The 27,722-nt window shown below is 44.6% G+C and overlaps 1 protein-coding gene across 2 annotated transcripts in view; it reads right to left on the bottom strand.

Annotated features, from left to right (window-relative positions):
• Positions 1–1,782: 1,782 nt before the first annotated feature.
• LOC116505159 (tyrosine-protein kinase ZAP-70) overlaps positions 1,783–27,722 on the bottom strand; it is a 70,418-nt gene continuing 44,478 nt past the window's right edge. For both annotated transcript variants that reach the window (XM_032212433.1, XM_032212463.1), the window contains exons 5-13: positions 27,521–27,602; positions 21,514–21,554; positions 20,323–20,377; positions 15,248–15,431; positions 14,663–14,869; positions 12,769–12,961; positions 9,351–9,491; positions 4,289–4,401; positions 1,783–2,589 (exon numbers count right to left, since the gene is read on the bottom strand). In XM_032212433.1, coding sequence (XP_032068324.1) covers positions 2,499–2,589; positions 4,289–4,401; positions 9,351–9,491; positions 12,769–12,961; positions 14,663–14,869; positions 15,248–15,431; positions 20,323–20,377; positions 21,514–21,554; positions 27,521–27,602 — 1,107 coding nt within the window. In that variant the 3' untranslated portion in view covers positions 1,783–2,498. The remainder of the gene's footprint in view (positions 2,590–4,288; positions 4,402–9,350; positions 9,492–12,768; positions 12,962–14,662; positions 14,870–15,247; positions 15,432–20,322; positions 20,378–21,513; positions 21,555–27,520; positions 27,603–27,722) is intronic.

Here is a 27,722-nt window from a genome sequence, read left to right as displayed (position 1 = left end):
TTTAATATTATAAACTAGCTGATAACCCGGTGCTGCCTGGGTATTTATTTATCCCAATCCTCCTTCCATGAATGTTGCCACAATTTCTAATGTTTGATTTTTCCCCCTTATTAGAGGGAGCCCCCTTGTGGAGTGGCATTTCTCAGGACTAAGTTTAAAATATTTTTGTGGCAAATATTTTGAGAATTATTCCTATACCTATTCACTTCCAGGACAACATTTTAGAAACACCATGAAATGGCCAGAGGTTTTTCCTGCCAACCGCCAGCCAGAAAAGCATCAGGGAAACCAGAACATCTATGAAAAGCATAATTGTTCCATTTGTAAAACAAAAGAGGAATTAACCTTTCCATGTTTAGCAGATTTCACGTTTAGCTGCCCAGGGCTGTCTGCAGAACAAAAACATCAAGACGGCTACAGTGATCATAGTTCCATCCATTTTCCACCATGACCCGTCAAAACCGCGCTCGACTAAGCCGCGCCCGATTAAACCGCGTCGCTGACGTCATCAACAGGGCGACAACAGCCAGCGCAGAGAAAGAAGGGCGCTTTAAATAGCGCTTTGAAAGCAAGCCGATTCAACTTAAGGTAAGGGTTAGGTTTAGGGTTAGCTTTAGGGTTAGGGTTAGGGTTAGGTTAAGGGTTAGGGTTAGGTTTAGGATTAGGTTTAGGTTTAGGGGTTAATTTTAGGTTTAGGGTTTACAGCGTGCTTCTGTCTCCACGCTGCTGTCGCCCTGTTGATGACGTCAGCTACGTGGTTTAGTCGAGCGCGGTTTTGTGGTGGAACCATTTTCTACATGCATTGCATATGCAAGGCACATTAAAAAAAAACATCATGGTTGCCATCTTGACGTTTTTAAGCATACTCTGCAGACACAATGTGGGAGCCCTGGTATTGCTGCTTTTTTGGAAAGGGTATTGATCAGAGGGGGCAATCAGCCAGTTCTGACAGGTTCTGAAGAACCGGCAGCGGAAATTTTGAGTAGTTCAGAGAACCGGCAAATAGGCTGGCCCCGCCCCCGCTGCCCTCAGCCTTACAGCTGATCTTCTTTTGTTGCCCTGAATAGGAGAATGGAGCAGGTTAGTGGAGTGGGGAATGGGGATTTTGCAGTATCCTGCCACAACCACAAAGCCATGCCCACAAAACTTGTAGTAAAAAATTTGAATCCCACCACTGGTACGGATAGCCTGTCATACCCTTTTGTTGTGACCAATCTCACTTTCCAATTGTCCCTCTCTCTCTCTCTCTGGGACAACTGATTAGAAATTCTGGGATTTGCAATCCTAAAGCATCAAATGGGAGCAGATGAAGGGAAGCTGCCAGACTCACTGCCCTAAAGATCCAGCAATCTAAAACACATGAAGAACAGTTGCAAGCAGGAATTGGGTATGTCTAGTTTAATGAAAAGGAGGACTGGTGGTGGCATGATAGCAGTGTTTCAATATTTAAGGGGTCGACCTATTTTGAAAACTACCTGAAGGTAGGGCAAGCTAAGAAAAGAAGCGATGGATGGAAATTAGAACTAAGGAGAAATTTCCTGACGGTTAGAATAATTAATCAGTGGAACAGCTTTGCCTCCAGAAGTCGTGGGTGCTCCCAACACGGAAAGTTTTAAAGAAGAGATTGGACAACCATCTGACCGAAATGGTATAGAATTTCTTGCTTGAGCAGCAGGTTAGACTAGAAGACCTCTAGGGTCCCTTCCAACTCTGTCATTCTGTCTGTTGCAAAGGAGCAAGCATTGAGGCGCTATAGAGGAGAAATGGATGCTTTTCATTTTTATTTATTTTACAGTGCTGATCAGCCAGTCCAATCGAAATGACCCCGTGCAGCATATACAATTCCCATTTTTGTACATTCCCATCCGAAATAAGGAAGAACAATCCAACAAATAGATAGGAAAAACAACAACAAAAAACAAGCATAAAACACAAATGGCCCCAAATTAAAACTCCTTTCCTTACCCAAGGGAGCTCTCACAACATTCTAATCCCCACAGTCTCATTAACAGATAAGAAAAGCTGGAAGGTAAACTTTGCACCCAAGACATTTCCTTGGTGAGCGTGCCCTATGATTTGTTCAATATATATCAGAGGTGGTATTCTACCAGTTTGGACCAATTCACCCGAACCGGTAGTGAAAATCGCGGGTGGCCACACCCAGCCGTCCCGGCTCTACGGCATCCCATTTAAGGCCCTTTTTAGCAAAAAAAGGCACATGCGAGCTCACATTTGCGAACTGGTAGGTAAGTAACTACCATCCCTGACACACACACACACACACACACACACACACACACACACACACAGAGCATAAACAGTCATGAGTATCCTGCTGTCCGAAGTAAAAAGGGAGAGAGAAGGAGATTCTTTGAATGAATGAAAAACAAAATGGAGTTCTGCAGCAGATCATCCCTTCAGAAATGCTGAAGCTGGCCAGAGGCGATGGGCACATGTGCCTTCCAACCATTTTCATGAGTCCATCACATTTTTTTTCCCTACAACTTCTCTTCCTTCTTGTCAACAATGCTGTAGTAATACGTGCGGATCAGTGTCTCCACCGCAGCAAAGTTTGGGCGGTTTTCCACTCTGGGGACAAGAAAGTAGACATGTCAGAAAATAAGGGAGAAATACATTGCAAAGTTCCAGAGGTGGGTTTCTCCCAGTTCAGACCAGTTCGTGGTAATTGGTAGTGATGGCCGAACTGGTAGTGATGGCTGGCTGGCCATGCCCCCAAACTGGCTCGCTCTGATGCTCTCCCTGCCTTGTCTTTGCCACGTGCATCCACACAACTGCCTCCTAGTGCCTACACACAGGTAAGCAGCATGGGCTGCTCAGGGAGCCTCGAGGCTTCGCAACCACTGCCTCCTAAGTGGGATCGAGCCTCCCTGCCTCCTCGATGCACGGAGGCAGGAGGCAGGAGGCAGCAGTTCGTTTGCTGCCTGCAAGCTCCGGGGAAGGGGGGGCGAGCAGCCAAGCGAGCACACCAGGATCTGCTGATTGCCTCTAATCTGCAGTTTACTCGTGAGCACGTTTACTCGTGAGCAAGGTTTGCTGGTTTGCTCACTTGGCTGCTGCCCCACAGGCAGCGCACAAAACCACGCACTCTTCGGACCCTTCAGTTCTCCTACGTTCAGCTCGGCGCGGCTCGGGTTGCTGTTTTCTTTGGCGTTTTTTAAAAAAAAAGTTTTACAGCATATTTTATTTCCCATCTCCAATCTGAAACATACATTTGCCAAGCCACGCCCACAAAATAAGCCACGCCCACAGAACCGGTAATAAAAAATGTTGAAACCCACCTCTGGCAAAGTTCCCTCTGCAATGAAATCTTGTCTCTAGCATGGAGGTGTTTGCAGATATGGACAAAACGTCCAGAGGATAATTTTGCAACCATCCGTCCCCATGCTTGGGAACACTTCCAGGGTTCAAGGTTTTGCAAAATCATAGGGAGGATTGTGTTCCAAAAGATGAACACTGCAATAGAGAATCACGAGGGTGCTCTCTGAGCTTGGTTGTTTCCTTTTCACAGATGTTTCATTATCAAACTAGGTAACATCATCAGGTAATGAAACATCTGCAAGGAAATCCCAAAGATGCTTTTTTTTTTCATGAAGCAATTTCTTGATTTTTCTTTCTCTTCTTATAAGAGCCAAGGTGGCGCAGTGGTTAGGGTGCAGTACTGCAAGCCACTTCAGCTGACTGTTATCTGCAGTTCAGCGGTTCTAATCTCACCGGCTCAGGGTTGACTCAGCCTTCCATCCTTCCGAGGTGGGTAAAATGAGGAGCTGGATTGTTGTTGGGGGCAATATGCTGACTCTGTAAACCGCTTAGAGAGGGCTGAAAGCCCTATGAAGCGGTATATAAGTCTAACTGCTATTGCTATTGCTATTTGAGGACGTCTCACTTCTCATCCAAGAAGCTTCTTCAGCTCTGACAGGATAGTGGGGAATGGAACCCACTAGCCTGCCAGAGCTGAAGAAGCTTCGTGGGTGAGAAACGAAACGTCTTCAAAAGAAAAAACAAGGAAGTCCAGTTGCCTCCTGAAAAAAGCATCTTTGGGGACAACCATGACCTGGATGACTGGGAATCTCTACAGACGTCTGCAAGAAAACGACTGATTTCAGAGAACCCCCAAGGACTCCTCATTTTGGCTTTGAGCTACAAATATTCTCCTTTATCGGTTCAGAAAAGCATGTTTTCTGAGTCTAGAAATATGATCCTCCTTGGCTGAGGGACTTTTAGCATGCCTCTGCTGCCAAACCGAAAGAGAAGGTGATGATGGTCTCACTTGAAAGTCCAACATAGATTCATCAACTTGTACATCTCTGCTGGACAGCTGGACGGACAGTCCATACGGTTCCCTTCCTCAAGGAATTTAACGACTTCGGGTCCTTTCATTCTCTAGAAGGGGAAAGAGAAAGAGGTCAGTTAATGAAGCTGAGCATCTGTTTTGGCAAAACACTAGAGTCAGCCCAACTAAAGTAGACCAGACCATGAAATCAAGCGCACAGGAAAGCTAGAACTATTTTGATTGACACTGGCTATGATAAGAGTTTTGCAAGTCTGATTGTGTGCTATGCCTCCTTCTCCTCCTTATGCTCTTGTGAATTAGGGAGGTGTCGCCTTCAGTTGTTTACTAATGTGTTCTGGCTGTTGTAGACTTTTAAAAAAATGCTTCGGCTCCTTTTGCCTAGGCAATATTTCCATCAAAGTCATCTTCCTTACTGCCGATACAACACCCCACCCCACCCCCAAGGACAGTGGGCTCCTACTTTCTTGGCCTCCCAGAAGGCTATGAAAACCTGGGTCTTCTGCCAGGTGCTGGGCCCAGCACATGAGTATCTGATGTAAAATGTTTTGGTGCATTGGTTGTTTCTTAGAAAGGGTGCATTTCTTAATATGTTATATGGGTTTGATTGTTGTTAGCTTCCCAGGTTTATATTTTGTAAGATGGGCATCTCTTAAATAAGAAAACACACAAGCCCTTATGACCAATTCAACTTCCTACTTCCTAAGAGACCTCAAAACTATTCTTAGAAAATTAACAGATTAACAGAGTTGGAAGGGACCTTATAAGTCATCTAGTCCAACCCTCCACCCCCCCGCTCAAGCAGGAGACCCTACACCATTTCCGACAAATGGCAATCCAATCTCTTCTTGAATGTCTGAAGTGATGAAGCTCCCACAACTTCCGAAAGCAACTTCTGTTCCATTGGTTGATTGTTCTCACTGTCAGAAAGTTCCTCCTTATTTCTAGATTGAATCTCTCCTTGGTCAGGTTCCATCCATTATTCCTTGTTTGGCCTTCGGGTACTTTGGAAAATAGCTTGACCCCTTCCTCTCTGTGGCAGCCCCTCAAATATTGGAAAACTGATATCATGTCTCCCCTGGTCCTTCTCTTCTCTAGACTAGCCATGCCCAGTTCCTGCAACCGTTTTTCATATGTTTTAGTCTCCAGTCCCCTAATCATCCTGGTTGCTCTTCTCTACACTTTTTCTAGAGTCTCAACATCTTTTTTATAGTATGGTGACCAAATCTGTATGCAGTACTCTGGGTGTGGTCTTACTAGGGCTTTATAGAGTGGTATTAGTACCTTACTTGAACTAAATAAATAAAATGATGAAATAGGTGCTTTGGCTGGAAAGGTGTTTTGTGTTTAACCAACACTATTTTCACTTCCCATCTCCAGCAGACACTTAATAAAGCTTCATATGAGGGAAATAATTTTTACTGAATCCTGTTTACAAAAAACCTAGAATCAGTTCCACACATCCAGAAGCAAGTTAATCTGGAACGAGCTCCCTGTTGAGATCCAGATCCTTACTACCCTCCCGGCCTTCCGCAAAGCCACCAAGTCCTGGCTGTTCCAGCGGGCTGGGGGGTGCTGAGAAGCATCTACCTCCACAGAAATTGTGAATGTTGGTTTTGTTTTTAATATGTTGTCTTTGTCTTGTTCCCCCCTTTCCCTTGTCTTTTGTAAGCCGCCCGGAGTCCTTCGGGAGTGGGCAGCATACAAGACAAATAAATAATAATAATAATAATAATAATAATAATAATAATAATAATAATAATAATAATTGAATGGTGGAAATACAATCAAGGCCATAAATACCTGGGCAATACCAGTTATAAGATACACAGCTGGCATAGTTAACTGGACACAAGCTGATTTGGACCTTTTGGACCGAAAAACCAGGAAACTAATGACAATGCACTACAGTTTACATCCACGTGGTGATACTGATAGACTATATCTGCCCCGAAAATCAGGTGGCAGAGGATTATTACAAGTGAAGCAAACAGTTGAAGAAGAAAAACATGCACTGGCTGATTATTTAAAAGACACTCAAGAACATCTATTAATCGAAGTAAAGAACAAAAATCTACTGAAGGCCCAACAGACAAAACAAGAATACAGAAAAGATGTGATAAAATCAAGAATGGAGAGTTGGCAGAACAAAGCACTGCATGGTCAATTTCTGGAAAAAATAAAAGATAAAGTGGACAGTGAACAAACTTGGTTATGGTTAAAAACAGGTACATTAAAGAAAGAAACAGAGTCACTAATCCTGGCTGCGCAAGAACAAGCTATCCGCACAAATGCCATTAAGGCCAAAATCGAAAAATCCTCTGATGATGCCAAATGCAGACTTTGCAAAGAAGCTGACGAAACTGTTGATCACATACTCAGCTGCTGTAAAAAAATCGCGCAGACTGATTATAAATTGCGGCACAATTCAGTAGCACAAATGATCCATTGGAATTTGTGCAAAAATTATAATATTAAAACAGCAACAAACTGGTGGGAACATCAGCCTGAAAAAGTCACAGAAAATCAGATGGTCAAGATCTTGTGGGATTTCCGTATACAAACGGACAAAATACTGGCGCATAATACACCAGACATCACACTGGTTGAGAAAAATAAGGTCACAATCATAGACATTGCAATACCAGGTGATAGCAGGGTCGCCGAGAAGGAACATGAAAAAATCGCAAGATACCAGGACTTAAAAATCGAAATTCAACGACTATGGCACAAACCAGCAGTGGTAATTCCAGTGGTAATTGGCACACTGGGTGCTATTCCAAAAGCACTGGAATTACATTTAAAACAGTTAAAAATTGACAAAATCACCATCAGTCAAATGCAAAAAGCCGCACTGCTTGGATCTGCACGCATATTACGAAAATACGTTACGACGTCCTAGGCCCCTGGGTGGGGCCCGACTAGTAACCAATGCCAAATCCGGCGAAACAACTGGCCGCTGTGATACAATTGTACAACAACAACAACAATAATAATAATAATAATAATAATAATAATAATAATAATAATAATAACAAAGCACTGCATGGCCAATTTCTGGAAAAAATAAAAGATAAAGTGGACAGTGAACAAACTTGGTTATGGTTAACAACAGGTACATTAAAGAAAGAAACAGAGTCACTAATCCTGGCTGCGCAAGAACAAGCTATCCGCACAAATGCCATTAAGGCCAAAATCGAAAAATCCTCTGATGATGCCAAATGCAGACTTTGCAAAGAAGCTGACGAAACTGTTGATCACATACTCAGCTGCTGTAAAAAAATCGCGCAGACTGATTATAAATTGCGGCACAATTCAGTAGCACAAATGATCCATTGGAATTTGTGCAAAAATTATAATATTAAAACAGCAACAAACTGGTGGGAACATCAGCCTGAAAAAGTCACCAAAAATCAGATGGTCAAGATCTTCTGGGATTTCCGTATACAAACCGACAAAATACTGGCGCATAATACACCAGACATCACACTGGTTGAGAAAAATAAGGTCACAATCATAGACATCGCAATACCAGGTGATAGCAGGGTCGCCGAGAAGGAACATGAAAAAATCGCAAGATACCAGGACTTAAAAATCGAAATTCAACGACTATGGCACAAACCAGCAGTGGTAATTCCAGTGGTAATTGGCACACTGGGTGCTATTCCAAAAGCACTGGAATTACATTTAAAACAGTTAAAAATTGACAAAATCACCATCAGTCAAATGCAAAAAGCCGCACTGCTTGGATCTGCACGCATATTAAGAAAATACGTTACGACGTCCTAGGCCCCTGGGTGGGGCCCGACTAGTAACCAATGCCAAATCCGGTGAAACAACTGGCCGCTGTGATACAATTGTATAATAATAATAATAATAATAATAATAATAATAATAATAATAATAATAATAATAATAAGGACGACGTCCTAGGACGACGTCCTAGGCCCCTGGGTGGAGCCCGACTAGTAACCAATGCCAAATCCGGCTAAACAACTGGCCGCTGTGATACAATTGTACAACAACAACAATAATAATAATAATAATAATAATGACAGAGTCACTAATCCTGGCTGCGCAAGAACAAGCTATCCGCACAAATGCCATTAAGGCCAAAATCGAAAAATCCTCTGATGATGCCAAATGCAGACTTTGCAAAGAAGCTGATGAAACTGTTGATCACATACTCAGCTGCTGTAAAAAAATCGCGCAGACTGATTATAAATTGCGGCACAATTCAGTAGCACAAATGATCCATTGGAATTTGTGCAAAAATTATAATATTAAAACAGCAACAAACTGGTGGGAACATCAGCCTGAAAAAGTCACCGAAAATCAGATGGTCAAGATCTTGTGGGATTTCCGTATACAAACGGACAAAATACTGGCGCATAATACACCAGACATCACACTGGTTGAGAAAAATAAGGTCACAATCATAGACATCGCAATACCAGGTGATAGCAGGGTCGCCGAGAAGGAACATGAAAAAATCGCAAGATACCAGGACTTAAAAATCGAAATTCAACGACTATGGCACAAACCAGCAGTGGTAATTCCAGTGGTAATTGGCACACTGGGTGCTATTCCAAAAGCACTGGAATTACATTTAAAACAGTTAAAAATTGACAAAATCACCATCAGTCAAATGCAAAAAGCCGCACTGCTTGGATCTGCACGCATATTACGAAAATACGTTACGACGTCCTAGGCCCCTGGGTGGGGCCCGACTAGTAACCAATGCCAAATCCGGCGAAACAACTGGCCGCTGTGATACAATTGTACAACAACAAGAACAATAATACTTCAGAGGCACCCATGGGATAGAGCCAAAAAATAAAAATGTATTTATCAACTGCTAAGAAAACCCACATAAAGCAATAAACATGCAATTAAAAAATAACAAAAATACAAAATTGATTTAAGGTGGCTTCACAATCGTACAGTTGCAGCCCCATTCTTTAAAATTGTGTGATAACAGCAACACCTTAACTTTTTTGAGCTCTCCCTTAGCAAAAGCCCAAATTCCATCCATATTCACCTTGTAGGGTTTCTGACCATAAGAAAAGGCCTCCCACATAGTCACCCCATAACTCCAGACATCACTCTTGCTTGAAAACTTCCGAAACAGGATGCATTCTGGCGCATACCACTTCAATGGCCACTTCCCAGTGGTCTTGGCCTGTGGGTGAGGACAGAATGGAAATTTCTCCAGGTAAAAACTATTTGGATGAGATGAATTATTTGAGAAGACCAAGTATGTAGTCCTTGACTTACAACCACAATGGAGCCAACATTTATGTTGCTAAGCAAGAGAGTTGTTAAATGTGTTTTGCCCTGTTTTACCACCTTTTTTTGGCCACATTTCTTAATTGAATCACTGCAATTGTTAAGTTAGTAACACCGATGTTAAGTGAATCTGGCTTCCCCATTGACTTTGCTTGTCTAAAGGCTGGAAAAGGTGATCACATGACCCAGGGGCACCACCAATGTCATAAATATCAGCCAATTGCCGAGCATCCCAATTTTGATCATGTGACCAGAGGGGTGCTGCAACAGCCGTAAGTGTGAAAAACATCACTTTTGTCAATGCAGTTGTAACTTTGAACATACAAAAAAAATGGTTGTAAATCTAAGACTATCCGTACAAGCACATACCATATTTTTCAGAGTATAAGATGCACCTTTTTCCCACCCAAAAGAGGCTGAAAATCTGGGTGCTTCTTAAACATTGAATACAGCATTTTTTGCCTCTTGAAGCCCTGCCCCTTCACTAAAATGGCTGTGTGTAGCTTGTAGGAGGCTTTCAGAGAGTTCCTGGGAGCTGGGGAGGGCAGAAATGAGCAAAAACCGGGCTGTTTTTTGCTCAATTTTGCCCCCCTCCCCAGCCCCCAAGTGCACACTATAAGCCTCCATAAGGCTATGCATGCCTTCTAAAAAAACAGGCCCGTTTTTGTGAAAAACAGGCCCATTTTGGGAGGTTTGCAAAGTGGAAAAAGCTTTTTTTTATTTGCCTCTTCAAAATCTTGGTGCGTCTTATACTCCGGTGCATCTTATACTCTGAAAAATACATTATTTATTTCTCCTAAAATACAAAATGATGGGAGAAAGTGACACAGTCTCCTTTACAACTCTTGAAATTCTCCTAAATTCTAGATACTTCGAGAAGCAGCTTTATCTTAAAGGTCACAAAAGGTATCCATCATAGATTTCTATCAAGGTGGATTTTTGATATTGAATAGGACAGACTCTACTGTGGCACCCACACAGACAGATGCACTTAACAGAGTTCACCAATTCATGTGTGTGTGTGTGTGTGTGTGTGTGTGTATGTACACACACACACACATACATACATACATACATACATACATACATATATATATATCACACCCCATGATAATAGATAGTTTTGTTTTTCAAATAATTTTATCACATTTGCAAAGCCTGTACATAAAGAAACAGCATAAACTAATAATCAAGAGCCTCTCATTGAGGGAGATGGGAGATGAGCAGCTTTGAAAACATAAAATGTAAATAAATAATAAATAAAGAGAAATGATAAAGAGAGTAGGGACAGAAGCAGAGGTGGGTTGCTTCCGGTTCGGCCCGGATAAGGCAAACAGGTAATAGCGGTGGCGGAAGGCTCTGCCCACCTGCCTGGACGCTTCTGTGCATGTCCAGAACTATCGGACATAGAAGCGCGCCTGAACCAGTAGTAAAAAAATTGGTAACCTACCACTGGACAGAAGTGCAAAAAGGTACAAAGAAAAAGAGATAAATGACTTTCTGCTGTGTTTTTATGCATTCAGGAGGAACGAACAGGGAACGCTTGCATTAAAGTGAGAATGAAATCATCCTTCCCACCCTCCTTATCTTTTCAACAAAATTCTCTCTAAAATGAGGGATCCTTGGTTCTCTCTGAGCTTTCTTTCTTTCTTGCAGACATTTCATTACCCAAACTAGGTAACATCATCAGTGCTAGTGATGCACTGATGCACAAGCACTGATGATGTTACTGTTGTGGCCCACCAGTGGCCAGCAGAGTCGGACAGTGAGAAGGTTGGGGAGGGACATCGGCCAGTCCTGGAGGCTGAGGAAACCTCAGACGAGGGCTCTGCGTCGGAGGCAGAGAGGGAGCTAGACAGCAGTGAGGCAGAGGAACAGCTGGAGCCTGATCCCAGTGTGCGCATGCGCAGAGCTGCCACAAGACAAGAACAACTAAGAAAGCAGGGTTGACTGAGGAGTAAAGCCACACTTTGGAGGTGATTGGCCCCTCCCATAGGAAACAAAAGAGGAACGAATGGGGAGTGGGCTTTTGCAGGAAATGATTTGTTCATTCGGTCGCTTCAAGAGTGGAAAGTTCTGTTTGTGACTATAAGAGACTCTGTGCCAAGTTCTGCCTTGTCCTGCGTTTGGAAGCTAGTTATCTGGCAGCTCTCCAAATGGGATAAGGTTTGTGTGGATAAACATTCCTCTGAAAGACTGTTGGCTAAGCCTTGCGCACTGTGAATGAAAGGAATTGACAGTCGTGTAAATAAAAGGGGTTTTGCCGGGACCAAGACTCTCCTTCTTGCTTTTTAAGGAAGCCTGGGTCAGAACAGTTACCTAGTTTGGGTAATGAAATGCCTGCAGGAAGAGAAAGTAAGGGTGGGGAATGAAGAGTAGGATAGAGGGTAAGAAAGAGAAGAGAGGAGGAGGGGGGGGAAGAGAGCTGAGGTGGCGCAGTGGTTAAATGCAGCACTGCAGGCTACTTCAGCTGACTGCAGTTCTGCAGTTCGGCTGTTCAAATCTCACCGGCTCAGGGTTGACTCAGCCTTCCATCCTTCCGAGGTGGGTAAAATGAGGACCCGGATTGTTGTTGGGGGCAATATGCTGACTCTGTAAACCGCTTAGAGAGGGCTGAAAGCCCTATGAAGCGGTATATAAGTCTAACTGCTATTGCTATTGCTATAGAGGGGAAGAAGAAGGGAGGAAAGAGAGGAAGAAAGAAGACAGCAGAGAAGGGAGGTTGAGAAAATAGAAGGAGTAAGGTTGTTGCAAAATAAGATGGAGGCATGGGGTGGCAATAAAGTGATCCAAACTGGAAGGAGGGAGGGAGGGGGAGAGAGAGAGAGAGAGAGAGAGAGAAAGAGAGAGGGAGAGAGAGGGGGGGGGAGAGAGAGAGGGGGGGGAGAGAGAGTATAGAGATTAAGGATGAATAGACAAATGTTAAATAGCAATTATAAGAATGTATATCTATGAATGAATTTGAAAGGGGAAAAAAACTTTTTGGGAAAAAAACTAGAAGAAAAAATAGGGGGGAAACCCTAAAATTAATAGAAACGTCTGCAAGAAAACAAGCAAGCTTAGAGAGCACCAAGGACCCCTCATGCCAACCCCGAGCTACAAATATTCTCCTTCAAGGGTCTCTCTGAAATGACGGCAGGATTGATTTCCCGCCTTGTCTTCTTGCTCACCAAGTAATAACTGTCATCAGCTGCCAAAGCTTTGGAAAGCCCAAAATCGCTGATCTTGGCATAATGCTGGTTGACAAGCAACACATTTCGGGCAGCCAAGTCCCTGTGGACGAAATTCTTTTCTTCCAGATACTTCATTCCAATGGACACCTGATGCATCAGTTCGACCACGTTATTCACAGGAACTTCATCCCTAAGGGAAAACGAAGAGAGAGAAAATCTCACAACCGTGCTTTCCCTTACAGTTGGTCCTCGATTTACAACAGTTCATTTAGTGACCATTTGAAGTTGGAAAAGCACTGAAAAAAGGGACGTACGATCGTTTTTTCACACTTACTACGGTTGCCGCATCCCCAGGGTCACGTGATCAAAATTCAGGCACTCGTGTCAGTGGCCGTGTCTCGGGGGGGGTGTCATGTGATTCCCTTTGCGTGACCTTCTGAAGAGCAAAGTCAATGGAGAAGCCGGATTCACTTAAGAATCATGCTTTTAACTTAACAACTGCAATGATTCACTTAACAACTCTGGCAAGACAGGTTGTAAAATGGGTCAAAGTTCAATTAACAACCGTCTCACCAAGAGAAATTTTGGGGTCAGTTGTGATTGTAAGTCAAGGACCACCTCTACTTGATTTGCTCCTTATGGACTGGGACTTCACCTCTCCACTTGACTACTTGTCATTTTCTAGGATTTGTAGACCAAATACATTTGGAGAATTCCAGATAATAATGGAAGGTTTATCTTACAAGCACCACATAACCCTGCCCTCACTCACTTCCTTATTACAGGTTGTCTTTGACTTACAACCATTCGTTTAGTGACTGTTCGAAGCTGCATTGGCACTGAAAAAAAGTGAGTTATGACTGCTTTTCACGCATTGACCATTGCAACATCCTGTTCTGACCTAACCTTCCCAAAAGCACGAAGCCAACTCCTCGTCCCCTTTTATTTAGTTTAAAGGGAATTCCTCTCCAGCAAAGTCCTGGCCAACAGTCTTTTGTGAGATTTCACAACTACAGATCTTTGTCAGGCTTGGAGAGCTGCCAGGATGATATCTTCCAAACACCATGCTGTGGCAGCAATTACTTGGCAAGAAGTCAGGAACAGATTTTCACCCTAATAAATTTAACTTATTGTCTCCTGCAAACTCCCCTCCCCTTCCCCTCCTCTTTATTCCCTATGGGAGGGGCCATTCACCATCCACCCGTGCTTTTACTCCCAAGACGACCCTTGTTTCCTTAGCTGTTCCCTTCTCCTGGCAGCTCTGCGCATGCGCACAGGGAACAGGCTCCAGCTGTTCTTCTGCCCCACTGATGTCTGACTCCAAAGGCAGCTGATAACTGTCAGACAGCCCTGGCCCCATCTCTGCCTCTGACGCAGAGCCCTCATCAGAGCCTCCCCCTGACCCATGGCCTGACCCATGTTCCTCCCCAGCCTCCTCACTGTCAGAATCTGCCAGGCAGAAGTGGGTTCCTATCCGTTTGGACCAGTTTGGACGAGTAGGTAGTAACTTGGCCGGACATGCACCCGAACCAGTTCTATTGGCAGTGCCATAGGCGCCACCATCTTTTTTTTTGCTTCTGGACATTCGCAGAAGCATTTTTTTTACTTCTGCACATGCGTGCATAGCACGCATCAAGCGCATGTGCATCAAGCGCACCCGACATGCATCCCTGAGCGAACCAGCAGTAGAAGAATCCGGAACCCACCCCTGCTCCCAGGTCCTCTCCCAACCCACTGAGCTGAAAGGTGGAGTAGCTGACATCAAAGACCCCTTCCAGAATATATGACTGTGATTATCTCAGCAACACTGAACTGATGGGTCATCAATGGTTCTAAGCCCATGTCCTGGAATGGTATAAATTTCTTGCACGATGCGATGGCATCAACTCACTTCTTGGAAGACAAGAACTTGTGCAGGGGGCCACCTGATGCCATCTCCATCACCAGCATGAGGGATTCCGCATGACACACTCCAATAAGGCGGACGATGTAAGGATTGTCAAGGTGGTGCATAATCTGGGCTTCCTTCATCATTTCGTCCTGCTGTACCACTCCGTTGCCCTCTTTTAGGATTTTGATGGCTACATCAATCTGCTTCCTGGAAGGGAGAGAAAATGAGAAGATAGAACATAGAATAGAGTTGGAAGGGACCTCGGAGGCCTTCTAGTCCAACCAGAGGTGGGTTCATGTCAAGTCAAGAATACTGTCCTAAAGTGGGTGAGGTTATTTGTTATTTTGGAAAGAGGGACCTAGGAATGCTTATGGGGGCAAAAAAAAGAAGAAGACCATAGCTACTTTCCCTCCACCAAGTTAAGACAGCCACCCCCAAATTATGTCCAAATTTAAGAAATCCCCTGCAAAAGACAAACAAAACAAATTTTGATTTTTCCTCAGGGAATACCAACTTCTGAAAACTGCAGAGATCTTGTCTCAGCACATTGAGAGAAATGTATCCAAAAACATGGGGTGCACTTACTTCCTCATTTTGTAAACTCCTTTCTTGACACACCCAAAGTTGCCCTCTCCCAGGTCCACTTCATCGATCATCAGACTGCTCCTTTTTAAGAATAGCTTCCGGTCCTTGAGCTCTTCGGGGTCACTGTATGGGCTTTCATAACATGTTGTGTCCATGGGCAAGATCCGAGTCTTTTTCCCTGCTCCTATTCCGTCCCCAAGAAAATAAAGGAGATTAATTGTGGGTTCCGTGCTTGAAGATCCCCTTCTTTATTTCACAATTTCCCTTCCTCCTAGGTTCAATTCAAGCTACCCATGTTGTATTAGCGACATCGGCTCCTGTAAGATTGAAGAGTAAGCCAATTTATGTTTCATTGAAATTGAACAGAACTTTGATTAACCAGTTGGAAGAAATGTCCTTCTGGGTTCAGTTCCAAGTGGGGAAAAAGACACTAGATTCATGGAAGTTGCTTGAAAAGAAGGTTTATTGATGATGGACAGGACCACATGGTTTGAGGTCCTGGGGCAAAAGGCACATGGGTGAGAGAGAGAGAAAGAGAGAGAGAGAGATGTACATCCTCTCCTGGACTCTACCTTAGAGCTTCCTGTTCCTGTGTAAGAATTGTATTCTGATTGGTGGTGGGACTCCCAGTGGGCGGGGGTCTTAACTAACTTTATAGGCTGTCTGTCTCCCAGGCTTGGTTGAGCTTTGCTGGCTGATGTAATCTCCCTAGGTGCCATGTGGTGAGATGGGTAGAGGGCTAATCCTATCACATCCTGAAGATCATGTCTCTTGTGCTGCAGATGTGCTGGCTCAGGCCTTAATGGCCCATTGACAAAGGTGGGGGGTGTCTGAGTTTCTGCCTCCCTTTTAGGGGAAATATTCTGCCCTTTTTAATATTTCCTAAAATATTTCATTTTTCTAGGAGAGGTGTCGGTGCTAACTTCCTTCAAACCATGACAATATTATTCTGATTACCAAATGGTGGGATTAAATAACAGGGCGAAATTATGGTCTCCATGCCACTCTGTGAGGCATCTTGCAAAAATCTAAGGGGAACCAGAATGTGAATGAAATTATGCATTGGTACAATCTGTTGAGCTTATTTAGACTTTTGCTCAGACCAATAGAAACCTTAAAACATTAGAACATTCTCACAATGCCTGCACTCTTCAGCCTTATGGCTTCCTTTCTGTCCAAGCTCTCCTAACTTTCCCCAATAGCAAATTCAGGATTTCAGGTAAGGACTTGGATGGCTTAAATCCATGGAAGAAAAGCCTAGCAAGGAACATAGGTCTTGAAGATGCCATGATACCTCTAGTTTGAAGATAGCTGGCCTCCAACTATGACCTGAAGGAGAACAATGCTGGGGAAAAGCTTTGTTTCCTAGTCGTGAACATCCCAAGAAGCAATGGTGGGTTTCAAATTTTTTTAGAACCTCTTCTGTAGGTGTGGCCTGCTTTGTGGGAGTGGCTTGCCAGCCATGTGACCGGGTGGGAGTGGCTTGCCGGCCATAGCAGTTAGCAATAGCAATAGCAGTTAGACTTATATACCGCTTCATAGGGCTTTCAGCCCTCTCTAAGCGGTTTACAGAGTCAGCATATCGCCCCCACAGTCTGGGTCCTCATTTCACCCACCTCGGAAGGATGGAAGGCTGAGTCAACCTTGAGCCGGTGAGATTAGAACCGCTGAACTGCAGATGACAGTCAGCTAAAGTGGTCTGCAGTACTGCACCCTAACCACTGCACCACCTTGGCCATGTGACTGAGTGGGCATTGCTTGGCAGTCATGTGACAGAGTGGGCGTGGCCAACTTGCAAAATGTGGTGAAACTTAACAACGCTCTTGCTTAGCAACCAAAATGTTGGCTCAGAAACTCTGGCATTGAAGCACGCAAGTCTTAAAGCTGTCAAGCTACAAGACTCTTGCACCCCTAACCCTTTAGTAAAAAAAAACCCAGAGGTGTTCAAACTTGACAGCTTGTGGACTTGTGGACTTCAACTCCCAGAATTCCTCCTCTCGCTCTTCATCTTGATGATGTGCGGATGGGTGGGGGGAGGAAGCTGGAACTGGTTCTAAATGGCATGGTAGATTTGTGGAACCTCTTCTATAGAAGAGGTTAGAACTGTCAGGAACCCACCCATGCCAAGAAGCATCTAATTGGCCACAAAGAGCATCCATGTGTATGTGCCTGTGTGCAAATATGTATAATTTCTACCCCACCACAAGCTAAATAATCTACCCAGTGCTTTAAAAAAACACAAGATATACAAAAATACAAAATCTAAAATGCAATATCTAAAAATACAATATCTAAAATAACTAAAACCCACTAGCAACAATTCAGACTGTTTCATACCACCCCCTTTCAGAAAAGCCCAACTTCTTCCAGAAGGCACATGGAGTTAGAACTAAGCAAACCTCCCATAGGGGGACATTACTCTGGTGGAACCACGGGGAAATATTAACCAGGTACTTGGTGCTGAGCTTTTGAAGTCAAAAGTATTTTTTTTCAAGAAAAGTAACTCCACAAGTGGCCACAAGAGGATGATAAAGTAACACATAATGTACAGTGTATCCTAATGTTCTGTTCTGTTAGGGATATTGTGCAGTATGTATTACTTTACACCCTCCTGTGGCCACTGATAGTACTACTTTTTATTATTATTTTTTAATGGAAAGGAAGGTAAAGGTAAAGGTTCCCCTTGCACATATGTGCTAGTTGTTCCTGACTCTAGGGGGCAGTACTCATCTCCGTTACAAATCCGATGAGCCAACGCTGTTCAAAGAAGTCTCCATGGTCATGTAGCTTGCATGACTAAATGCGAAAGGCGCACGGAGCGCTGTTACCTCCCCACCAAAGGCGGTCCCTATTTTTCTACTTGCATTTTTACATGCTTTCGAACTGCTAGGTTGGCAGAAGCTGGGACAAGTAACGGGAGCTCATTCCGTTACGCGGCGCTAGGGATTCGAACCGCCGAACTGCCAACTTTTCTGATCGACAAGCTCAGCAACTTAGCCACTGATCCACCGTCTCCCATAATGGAAACATAAGTAAGTTTCAAATGCTTTTTTTTATGAAATGGCCAAAAAGATATTTTTTCAACCTGAGATTACACAGAGACTGGCAGAACGTAAATACATGTTTTGGGTTCGTGATGCTGTGGGGTTCTATTAAAAGCACAATAAACTTTTTTTCCAAGACAGGTTTCAGCCTGAACAGTGGGTGGGACCTTGTAAACCACATACTAATAAGATTTTAAATTTTTTAAATGTAAACTGGCTGAGTACCCTTTGCGGAAATTGTGCTGCCATGTCTTGTTTTCAGACAGAAGATTGCAACAGTAATTCTTAGTACAAGTAAGAGTTGGTCTTGGTTTCTGCATTGACTGCCTAATGGGCTAATTTGTCAAGGACAGGGAGTCACAGAATGTCATTCAAGGGAAGTATTAACAGAATAACAGTCAGAAATGGTATAGGACCAGGATGGTGAACCTATGGGACGCGTGCCACTGGTGGCACGCGGAGTCATTTGTCAGGGCATGCAAGGCATTGCATTGTCAGCTGGCCAGCGTGCATGTGCGCGTTGGCCAGCTGAGTTCAGCCTTTTTTTAAGCCTTTTTTTGCCCTCCCCAGGCTTAATAGGAGCCTGGGGAGGGCGAACACAGCCCCCGCCCCGGAGGCCTCCCGGAGGCTTAAAACTGGCCCTACAGGCAAACTGGAAGTTAGGGGACACCCCTGAAGGCTCCAGAAGACGAAAAATGATCCAACGGACAAACCAGAAGTTACTTGCCAGTCCTATACAATTTCAGACTGTTATTCTGTTAATACTTCTCTTGAATGACATTCTGTGACTCCCTGTCCTTGACAAATTAGCTCATTAGGCAGAGTTTGGTCTTAGGGCCATTTTTCGCCCCCCAGAGCCTTCAGGAGGCTTCCCTGAAGGTCCCAGAGGGTGAAAAACGATCACTTCCGGTTTGCTCGTAGGGCCATTTTTCACCCTCCAGAACCTTCAGGGAAGTCTCCTGAAGACTCCGGAGGTTGAAAATCAGCCCTAAGGACAAACTGGAAGTCACCATTCCCAAACTTCCAGGTTCCCCGTAGGTCTGTTTTTCGCTCTCCGGAGCCTTCTGGGAAGCTCCTGATGCCTCCAGAGGGTGTCTGGGGGCGAGGGGAGGCTGTTTTCACCCTCCCCAGGCTCATAGAAAGCCTCTGCAGCCTGGGGAGGCCAAAAAAACCACGCCAAAAGTGGGGGGGGTTGTTGTTGGTCCCACACGCATGTGCTCATGGGGGGGGGTGTCATGCTCATAGCATTATGGGTATGGCACGCCCACACACAACCCCCTGCGCTCCCCCTGCTTTTGGCACAGGAGCCAAAAAAGGTTCTCCATCACTGATATACTGTATTTTCCAGAGTATAAGACACTCTGGAGTATAAGAGGTATCTTATTTTGGGGGGAGGAAAAGAAAAAGAAAAAAAATCTGCCTCTGCCTACCAGCATCCATGGTATTCAGCTGACACATGGTAACAAGGTCAGCCAATGAATAGGAATAGTAACTAAGTCAGCCAATGAGGGTTATTTGGACTCTGAAATTTGCTTTGTGAGCAACAAGGAGACAGGGAGGAGCCTGGCTTAGCAGAGAACTGAAAGTGAAACTGCTTGTGTTTTGCTTGTATTTACTGCTCCCATGGAAACCCTGCTTTTGGTAATGTATTGTATATTATTATTATTTTGAATCCTGCTGAAATAGTTACTGTGCTTTCTGAATGTGATTGTTGCTGCAAACTCTGACCAGCCATGTCAGCTTCAGCACTTATTGAAGCCTGATTCAGGACAGCTGATTGGCGGGTGGATTGGACTGCCGGAATACCCCCAATCAGCTGTTCCAAGCTGCAGGGATTGCCACAGACCATCGCTACCTCCATGCCTTACGTTTTGGGCCTCTGGTGGGGGTGAGTGGGGCTACATTCGGGGCATAAGACACACCCAAATTTTCACACTCTTTTGGGAGGGGAATGGTGCGTCTTATACTCCGAAAAGTACGGTAAACATTTTATCTGTATGCTGCATCTGCTAATACTGTTCTCAAACTCACCAAACGGCTCTGGTGTGTATCCATCTGAGTTCTGAGCTGTGAATCTCCGACCAGCCTAGGAAAGTCAGAGCAGAGTTTACACATTGGATAAATTCAGGGCAGAAAATATGCATCCACTCAGTTGTGCCCTAACTCTGCAAATAAAAAGGGACAAAGAGATCCTAAAGCTAGCCAGGGAATTGTGTGTCTGAATTGGGGTTTGAATCCTGCTCCAATTTTATCTTTTTTGGCATCCTTTCCAATATTTTCCATAAAATGACTTCAATAGGATTGTCCTGGCAACTGGTGGGTATGGGGCAAAGATGAGTACCTACCAGTTCGGACCGGTTCAGCTGAGTACCGCCCACGCCACCCGAAATGGTTCTATTGGCAGCACCGTAGGCGCTGCCATCTTGTATCTGCATGCACAGAAGCAATTTTTTCACTACTGCATTAAGTGTCCGTGCGCTCCCGATGCGCACGCCCGAAGCGCATCCCTGAGCAAACTGGCAGTAAAAGAAGCAGGAACCCACCCCAGGCATGGGGCTCATCAGAATAGCAGTCCACTAACAATATCTTGCTCACTCACTCCCCCCCCCACCCTGTGTCAACTTCTAAACAGATTGGGCCTTTCGCATTTTCTCCGTTTCTCAGCTTGACACACTTTGAGGGGAGGATATTATCTTGTGGGAACCAAGGTCATCCTAAGAGGTGCTGGCCAGAGACTGGAAGAGTTTACCAAGGAAACACCAGAACACGTCATTGGACAATGTGACCTGTGACAAGGAGGGAGGTGGGCATCTAATCTTTAACTATACTGTAAGCGCAGGAAATAGTCAGAGGTGAATTGTTTTTCAATTGTGCCAAAATGATGTACTCAATAAAGCAGTCCTTTGAGTTTAGCCATTTATCTATCTATCTATCTATCTATCTATCTATCTATCTATCTATCTATCTATCTATCTATCTATCATCTATCTATCCTCCCTTGTCACTGGGTCAACCACTTTATGACTTCTCTGCCATAATGATAATTCTTTCATCTTTCATCTTGTTAGTTTGTTCTTCCTCACTGCTTAGTCCCCCTGATTTCTGTCTTTGGAGAGGATTGTTTTTAGGTTGTTTTATGATAGCCGTAAATGCTTTTGCGGGCAACATGGATGAGAAATGATCCATAAAAGCATTCACTGAGCAAATGAAGACCACACTTACCAATGTAGATGGGTGCGCTGGTGGCACTGGAGTTGCAGCTGCTGAAAAGAACAATAGTGAAATTTGTTTGTGTATGCAGGCAGACCTCCATTTACAACAATTCATTTAGTGACCGTTTGAAGTTGCAATGAAACTGAGAAAAGTGACTTATGACTGTTTTTCACACCGACAACCATTGCAGCATCCCGGTAATCACATGATCAAAATTCAGATGCTTGGAAACTGGCATGTACTTATGACAGTTGCAGTGTCCCAGGGTCATTTGATCCCTTTTTGCGACCTTCTGACAAGCAAAGTTAAAGGGGAAAGTCAAAGGAGAAATTTTAAGATCGATTGTGGTCGTAAGTTGAGGACTACCTGTATGCCCTGGGCAAGGTGACAATTATAGGAGGGCCATCACATCTATGGGAAACATGGGCAGCAATTAATCTGAAATAATCTCCTTTGATATTTACTGATAGACTGTGTCCCACTGATGCTATAAATCAGAAAAGGATTGAATTGAATTGAATAAGTTTATTTATACGCCGCCCTTTTCCCTGAGGGGACTCAGGGCGGCTAACAACTTATAGGGAGGGGGATACAGACAGTAACATATAACATAACACATAATTAAAAAGTAAACAACATTCATCCAACATTCGGGTGGGGGCGGATCAGATCTTTACCCCCAGGCCTGGTGGGATAGCCAGTTCTTGAGGGCTGCGCGGAAGGTCTGAAGGGTGGTGAGGGTACGAATCTCCACAGGGAGATCGTTCCAGAGGGTCGGAGCTGCCACTGAAAAGGCTCTCCTCCGCGTAATAGCCAGCCGGCACTGGCTGGCAGATGGCACTCGGAGGAGGCCTAATCTATGAGATCTAATCGGTCTCGAGGAGGTGATCGGCAGGAGGCGGTCTCCCAAGTACCATGGAGGGCTTTATAGGTGGTAAGAAGCACCTTGAAGCGCACACGGAGATCAACAGGTAGCCAGCGCAGCTCGCGGAGGATAGGTGTTATGTGGGTGAACCGAGGTGCACCCACAATCACTCTCGCGGCCGCATTCTGGACTAGCTGAAGTCGCCGGATGCTCTTCAAGGGCAGCCCCATGTAGAGCACGTTGCAGTATTCCAGCCTAGAGGTCACGAGGGCGCGAGTGACTGTTGTGAGTGCCTCCAGATTCAGGTAGGGTCGCAACTGGCGCACCAGGCGAACCTGGGCGAATGCCCCCCTGGTCACAGCCGACAGGTGGTGATCAAAGGTCAGCTGTGGATCCAGGAGGACTCCCAAGTTGCGAACCCTGTCTGAGGGGTGTAAAATTTGGCCCCCCAGCCTGAGTGGTGGAACGCTAGCCAAATTGTTGGGAGGGAAACACAACAGCCACTCGGTCTTTTCCGGGTTGAGTACAAGCTTGTTAGCCCGCATCCAGTCTCTAACGGCCTCAAGTCCCTGGTTCATCACGTCCACCGCTTCATTGAGTTGGCACGGGGCGGACAGATACAGCTGTGTATCGTCTACATATTGATGGTATCTTATCCCGTGCCTCCGAATGATCTCGCCCAGCGGTTTCATGTAGATGTTAAATAGTACGGGGGACAGGACCGACCCCTGCGGCACCCCATATGTTAGGGGCCTCGTGGTCGATCTCTGTCCCCCGACCAACACCGACTGCGACCTGTCCGAGAGGTAGGAGGAGAACCACTGCAAAACAGTGCCTCCCACCCCCACCTCCCGCAGTCGTCGCAGAAGGATACCATGGTCGATGGTATCGAAAGCCGCCGAGAGGTCAAGAAGAACCAAGATGGAGGCGTGGCCTCCATCCCTGGCTCTCCAGAGATCATCGGTCAATGCGACCAAAGCGGTTTCTGTGCTGTAGCCAGGTCTGAAGCCGGACTGGAAGGGGTCCAGGTAATCGGCTTCCTCCAAGGACCGCTGAAGCTGGTAGGCCACCACCTTCTCAACAACCTTCCCAATAAAGGGGAGGTTGGAGACTGGACGGTAGTTGTTAAGTACAGCCTGATCCAAAGATGGTTTCTTCAGGAGGGGTCTCACCACCGCCGTTTTAAGTGCGGCGGGGAAGTGCCCCTCCCGAAGCGAGGCGGTAATAACTGCTTGGATCCAGCTCCGTGTCACCTCCCTGCTGTTAGCAACCAGCCAGGAGGGACACGGGTCCAGTACACAGGTGGAGGCACTCACAGCCCTCATGGCCTTGTCCACGTCCCCGGGGGTAACGTCCTGAAACTCAACCCAGCGATGAATGTGATATATATATATATATATATATATATATATATATATATATATATATATATATATATATATATATATATATATATATATATATTGTTAGTATATGCTGCTGACCACTAGGGGGCACTATATGATCAGTTTGGTTCTTGTTGGAATTCATTAGATATAGGCAGCCCTTATGTCAGATATGTATGTATGTATGTATGTATGTATGTATGTGTGTTTTTTTTATTTGTGCTGACAAATAAATAAAGGGAGACTAGTATAGATCTATTTCAAGCTATTTAGCTCTCATCAGCTAGCCATACCCTTACTGGGATTCGAACCTGGGCTATATTACATATTAGGCAGACGTCTTAGCCATTAAGTCACAGGCTCTGATCCGTTATCAGCTGAGCCAGGGAGAAAGGTATGTATTTAAAGTCACAACCCCTGGTATGCCCCAATTATGGGAGGAAGCTAACTGCTTCCATTCTCTGTCAATCGGCTCGTCACAAGAGTCCATCATGACAGAAACCCACATACACACACACACACACACACACACACACACACACATATACATACATATACATACATACACACACATACATACATACATACATACATATCTGACATATAAGGGCTGCCTATACATAATGAATTCCAACAAGAACCAAACTGATCATATAGTGCCCCCTATAGGTCAGCAGCATATTTATTAATTCATTCTTATATTTGGCATAGCTCCCCTTCAGAAGTTCATGGCTCTGAGCAACTAATATAAAACATTTTTTAAAAAAACAGAAAATGACAACACATATAAACTATAACTGGGATGAAAACAAACTTATTAGTGATAATGTTGTATAGGGTCTGTCACACTTCCTCACCACCCAGGCCTGAGGATAGAACCATGAGTTTAAGGCCCTGTGAAAGGTTGACAGGGTCAGGGGGACCAATATGATCACAGGGTGGAGTGAGTGGATCTCCAAAGGGTGGGCATCATCGCAAAAAAAGACACTCTTTCTGAACCCTGCTAGATGACACTCCCTAATAGATAGGACCAGAGCATGCCTCTTCTGCTGGACTAGATGGGATGGGTACAGTGGTGGGATTCAGCCGGTTTGCACCAGTTCAGGCAAACCAGTTGTTAAATTACCCCCACCCCAACCCACCCCACCTGCTATCAAAGTAGATCGTGGGCATTGTGCTTCAATGGAGAAACGGGCAATGGAGCAGCCAGCACGAGGGAAGGAGAATGTCGGTTTCTCTCTTTTTTCTCCCTGCTCCTCCTTCCCTCATGCCAGCTGCTCCATTGCCCATTTTTCCATTGCAGCGCAGAGCCAAGGTTGATAGTGTTTGTGTGTGTGTGTGTGTGTGTGTGTGTGTGTGTGTTTGTGTGTGTGTAATTTAAGAACCGGTTCACCCAGGGTCAGGCTGGCCATCACAAACCGGTTGTTAACCACTGGATGGGTAGATATAATTCAGAGAGGCAATCCCAGAAATAACGTAGGTCGCATGCCATGAAGAGTTACAACTACCCCATTGAACTGAATTGGGAAGATATTGGCAACCAGTGCAGTTTGCAAAGCAGAGGCATAACATGGGCTGACCAATAAGGCATACAGGTAGTCCTCAACCACAGCTGAGCCCAAAATTTCCATTGCTAAGCAAGAGAATGGTTAAGTGAGTTTTGCCCCAATGTATGACCTTCCTTTCCACAGTTATTAAGTGAATCACTGCAGTTGTTAAGTTAATGACACGGTTGTTAAGTGAATTTGTTTCCCCACTGATTTCGCTTGTTAGACATAAACGGTGATCACCCTGAGACACTGCAACCATCATACTGTTGTAAGTCACTTTTTTCAGTGCCATTCCAATTTCAAACGGTCACTAAACAAATGGCTGTAAGCCAAGAACCACCTGTATAACTGACCGCTGTCGTGTATATAAACATCTGTAAAATTGAATGCCCTGAAAAATGGGGATAGAAATATGCAGCAAAAGACACTCCTGGGACATTATTTTACCGAGAATATAACTTTGCTGATAATCCCATATAGACAGAGAAGAAGCAAAGCCGGTTCTGAAGTTTTCGTGCACAAAGCAACGTAAGTAAAATCTCCTTTTCTGCCCTGGGCCACTCACTCTTCATTGTCCACCAATCAATTACAATCAATTTGTTTTGGGAAAGAATCTGAGCGCCTTGGAACTTCCCCATTATTTGACCGGGTACCAGGACATTGCCAGGCGACAGTCGGATATCTTGGAAGTGGTGTAGGGTTTCCTGCCTAAGCAGAAGATTGGACTAGAAGACCTCCAAGGTCCCTTCCAACTCTGTTATTCTATTCTATTCTGTTCTATTGCATTCCACAATTCCCTCCCAAGCATCCCTTATATTCCAAACCTGCCCCCCCCGCCCCGTTTCTGTTGTTGATTGCAAACGGAGTGTGTAGCAAGTCAGCCACGACACTTTAATTTTGAAGACTGCCATAATGCAATTTTGAGCAGAATATCTCCTAATCCACTGCCATTCTGGACCACTTAATGCCAGTCAATTCTTATGGTCTGATCGACCAACTTAATTGCCCAAATAAATCCCAAACCCCTCTAATTCAGTGGTCACCAACCAGTGGTTCGTGAGAAAATTTTGGTGGTCCGCAGCAAAATTATTTGCATTTTTATATTGCACTAAATACTATTTATCTTCTTAAAAAAATCATATTAGTGGTCCGCGGGATTTAAAATTATGAATTTAGTGGTCCCTGAAGTCTGAAAGGTTGGTGACCCCTGCTCTAATAAATGCCAAATCCATCAGTATATTGGAGTCAGTGGTGGGTTTCAAATTTTTTTAGAATCTCTTCTGTAGGTGTGGCCTGCTTTGTGGGAGTAGCTTGCTAGCCATGTGACTGGGTGGAAGTGGCTTGCAAGCCATGTGATCGGATGGGAGTGGCTTGCCAGGCATGTGACTGGGTGGGTGTGGCCAACTTGTAAAATGTGGTGAAACTCACTTAATGCTCTTGCTTAGCAACCAAAATGTTGGCACAGAAACTCTGGCATTTGAAGCACGTAAGTCTTAAAGCTGTCAAGTTACAAGAGGTTAGAGGTTTATTCAACTTGTATGCTGCCCTATTCCCGAGGGACTCAGGGCGGCTAACAAACCTGGAGGGCAGGGACATCATACAAAAGGGAAAGAACAAAGACAAACAACAATACGAAAACGGTTTTAAAAAGGTCTCAACAAGCACTCTAGTTCGAGGGGGGATGGAACTCAGCAGCCCCAGGCCTGCTGGAACAAGACCCTTGCACCCCTCACCCTTTAGAAAAAAAAACCCCAGGGGTGTTCAAACTTGACAGCTTTAAGACTTGTGGACTTCAACTCCCAGAATTCCTCCTCTCGCTCTTCATCTTGATGATGTGCGGACGGGCGGGGGGAGGGAGCTGGAACTGGTTCTAAACGGCACAGTAGATTTGTGGAACCTCTTCTATATAAGAAGTTAGAACTAGCAGGAACCCACCCTGATTCCAGACATGTAAACAATCAGTTCCTAGATTCCCTTAGGCAATATGACTTTTTCCCTTGTGCTATGCTAGGGTAGGAAAGTTGAAAGTTGAAACCTATAACATCTGGAGGGTGTTAGCTTAGAAAAGCCCTGAGACCATCCTTTTCTGCAGATCTTTTTTAAAAACCGTAATACAATTTTTAAAAAATAAAGATTTCATGATAACTAAAACATATACCCAGGGAAGGAAATAACCGATCCTTTTCTCGGGGATAGGAGAGAAGTTAAAATCTTACCTGATTGCATGTCAGGATTTGGGGTGCTTTCCTTCAGATAATAGATAAGGCCATCAGGTTTGAGTTTGAGGTACTCAACCAGCTGGTGAAAGAATTTTGAAGAAGAAGAACATCAAGAGGAGAGAGAAGGGATGGGATGAGAAAGGAAAGGGAAAGGAAGGGAAGAGGAGAGGAAAAAACTTTATTGTCGATTTAAATATAC

This window comes from Thamnophis elegans, chromosome 1, assembly GCF_009769535.1.
Source record: "Thamnophis elegans isolate rThaEle1 chromosome 1, rThaEle1.pri, whole genome shotgun sequence".
NCBI lineage: Eukaryota > Metazoa > Chordata > Lepidosauria > Squamata > Colubridae > Thamnophis > Thamnophis elegans.
The sequence above is the reverse complement of the archived record's forward strand: the minus strand, read 5'-3'. Positions and strand labels throughout refer to the sequence as shown.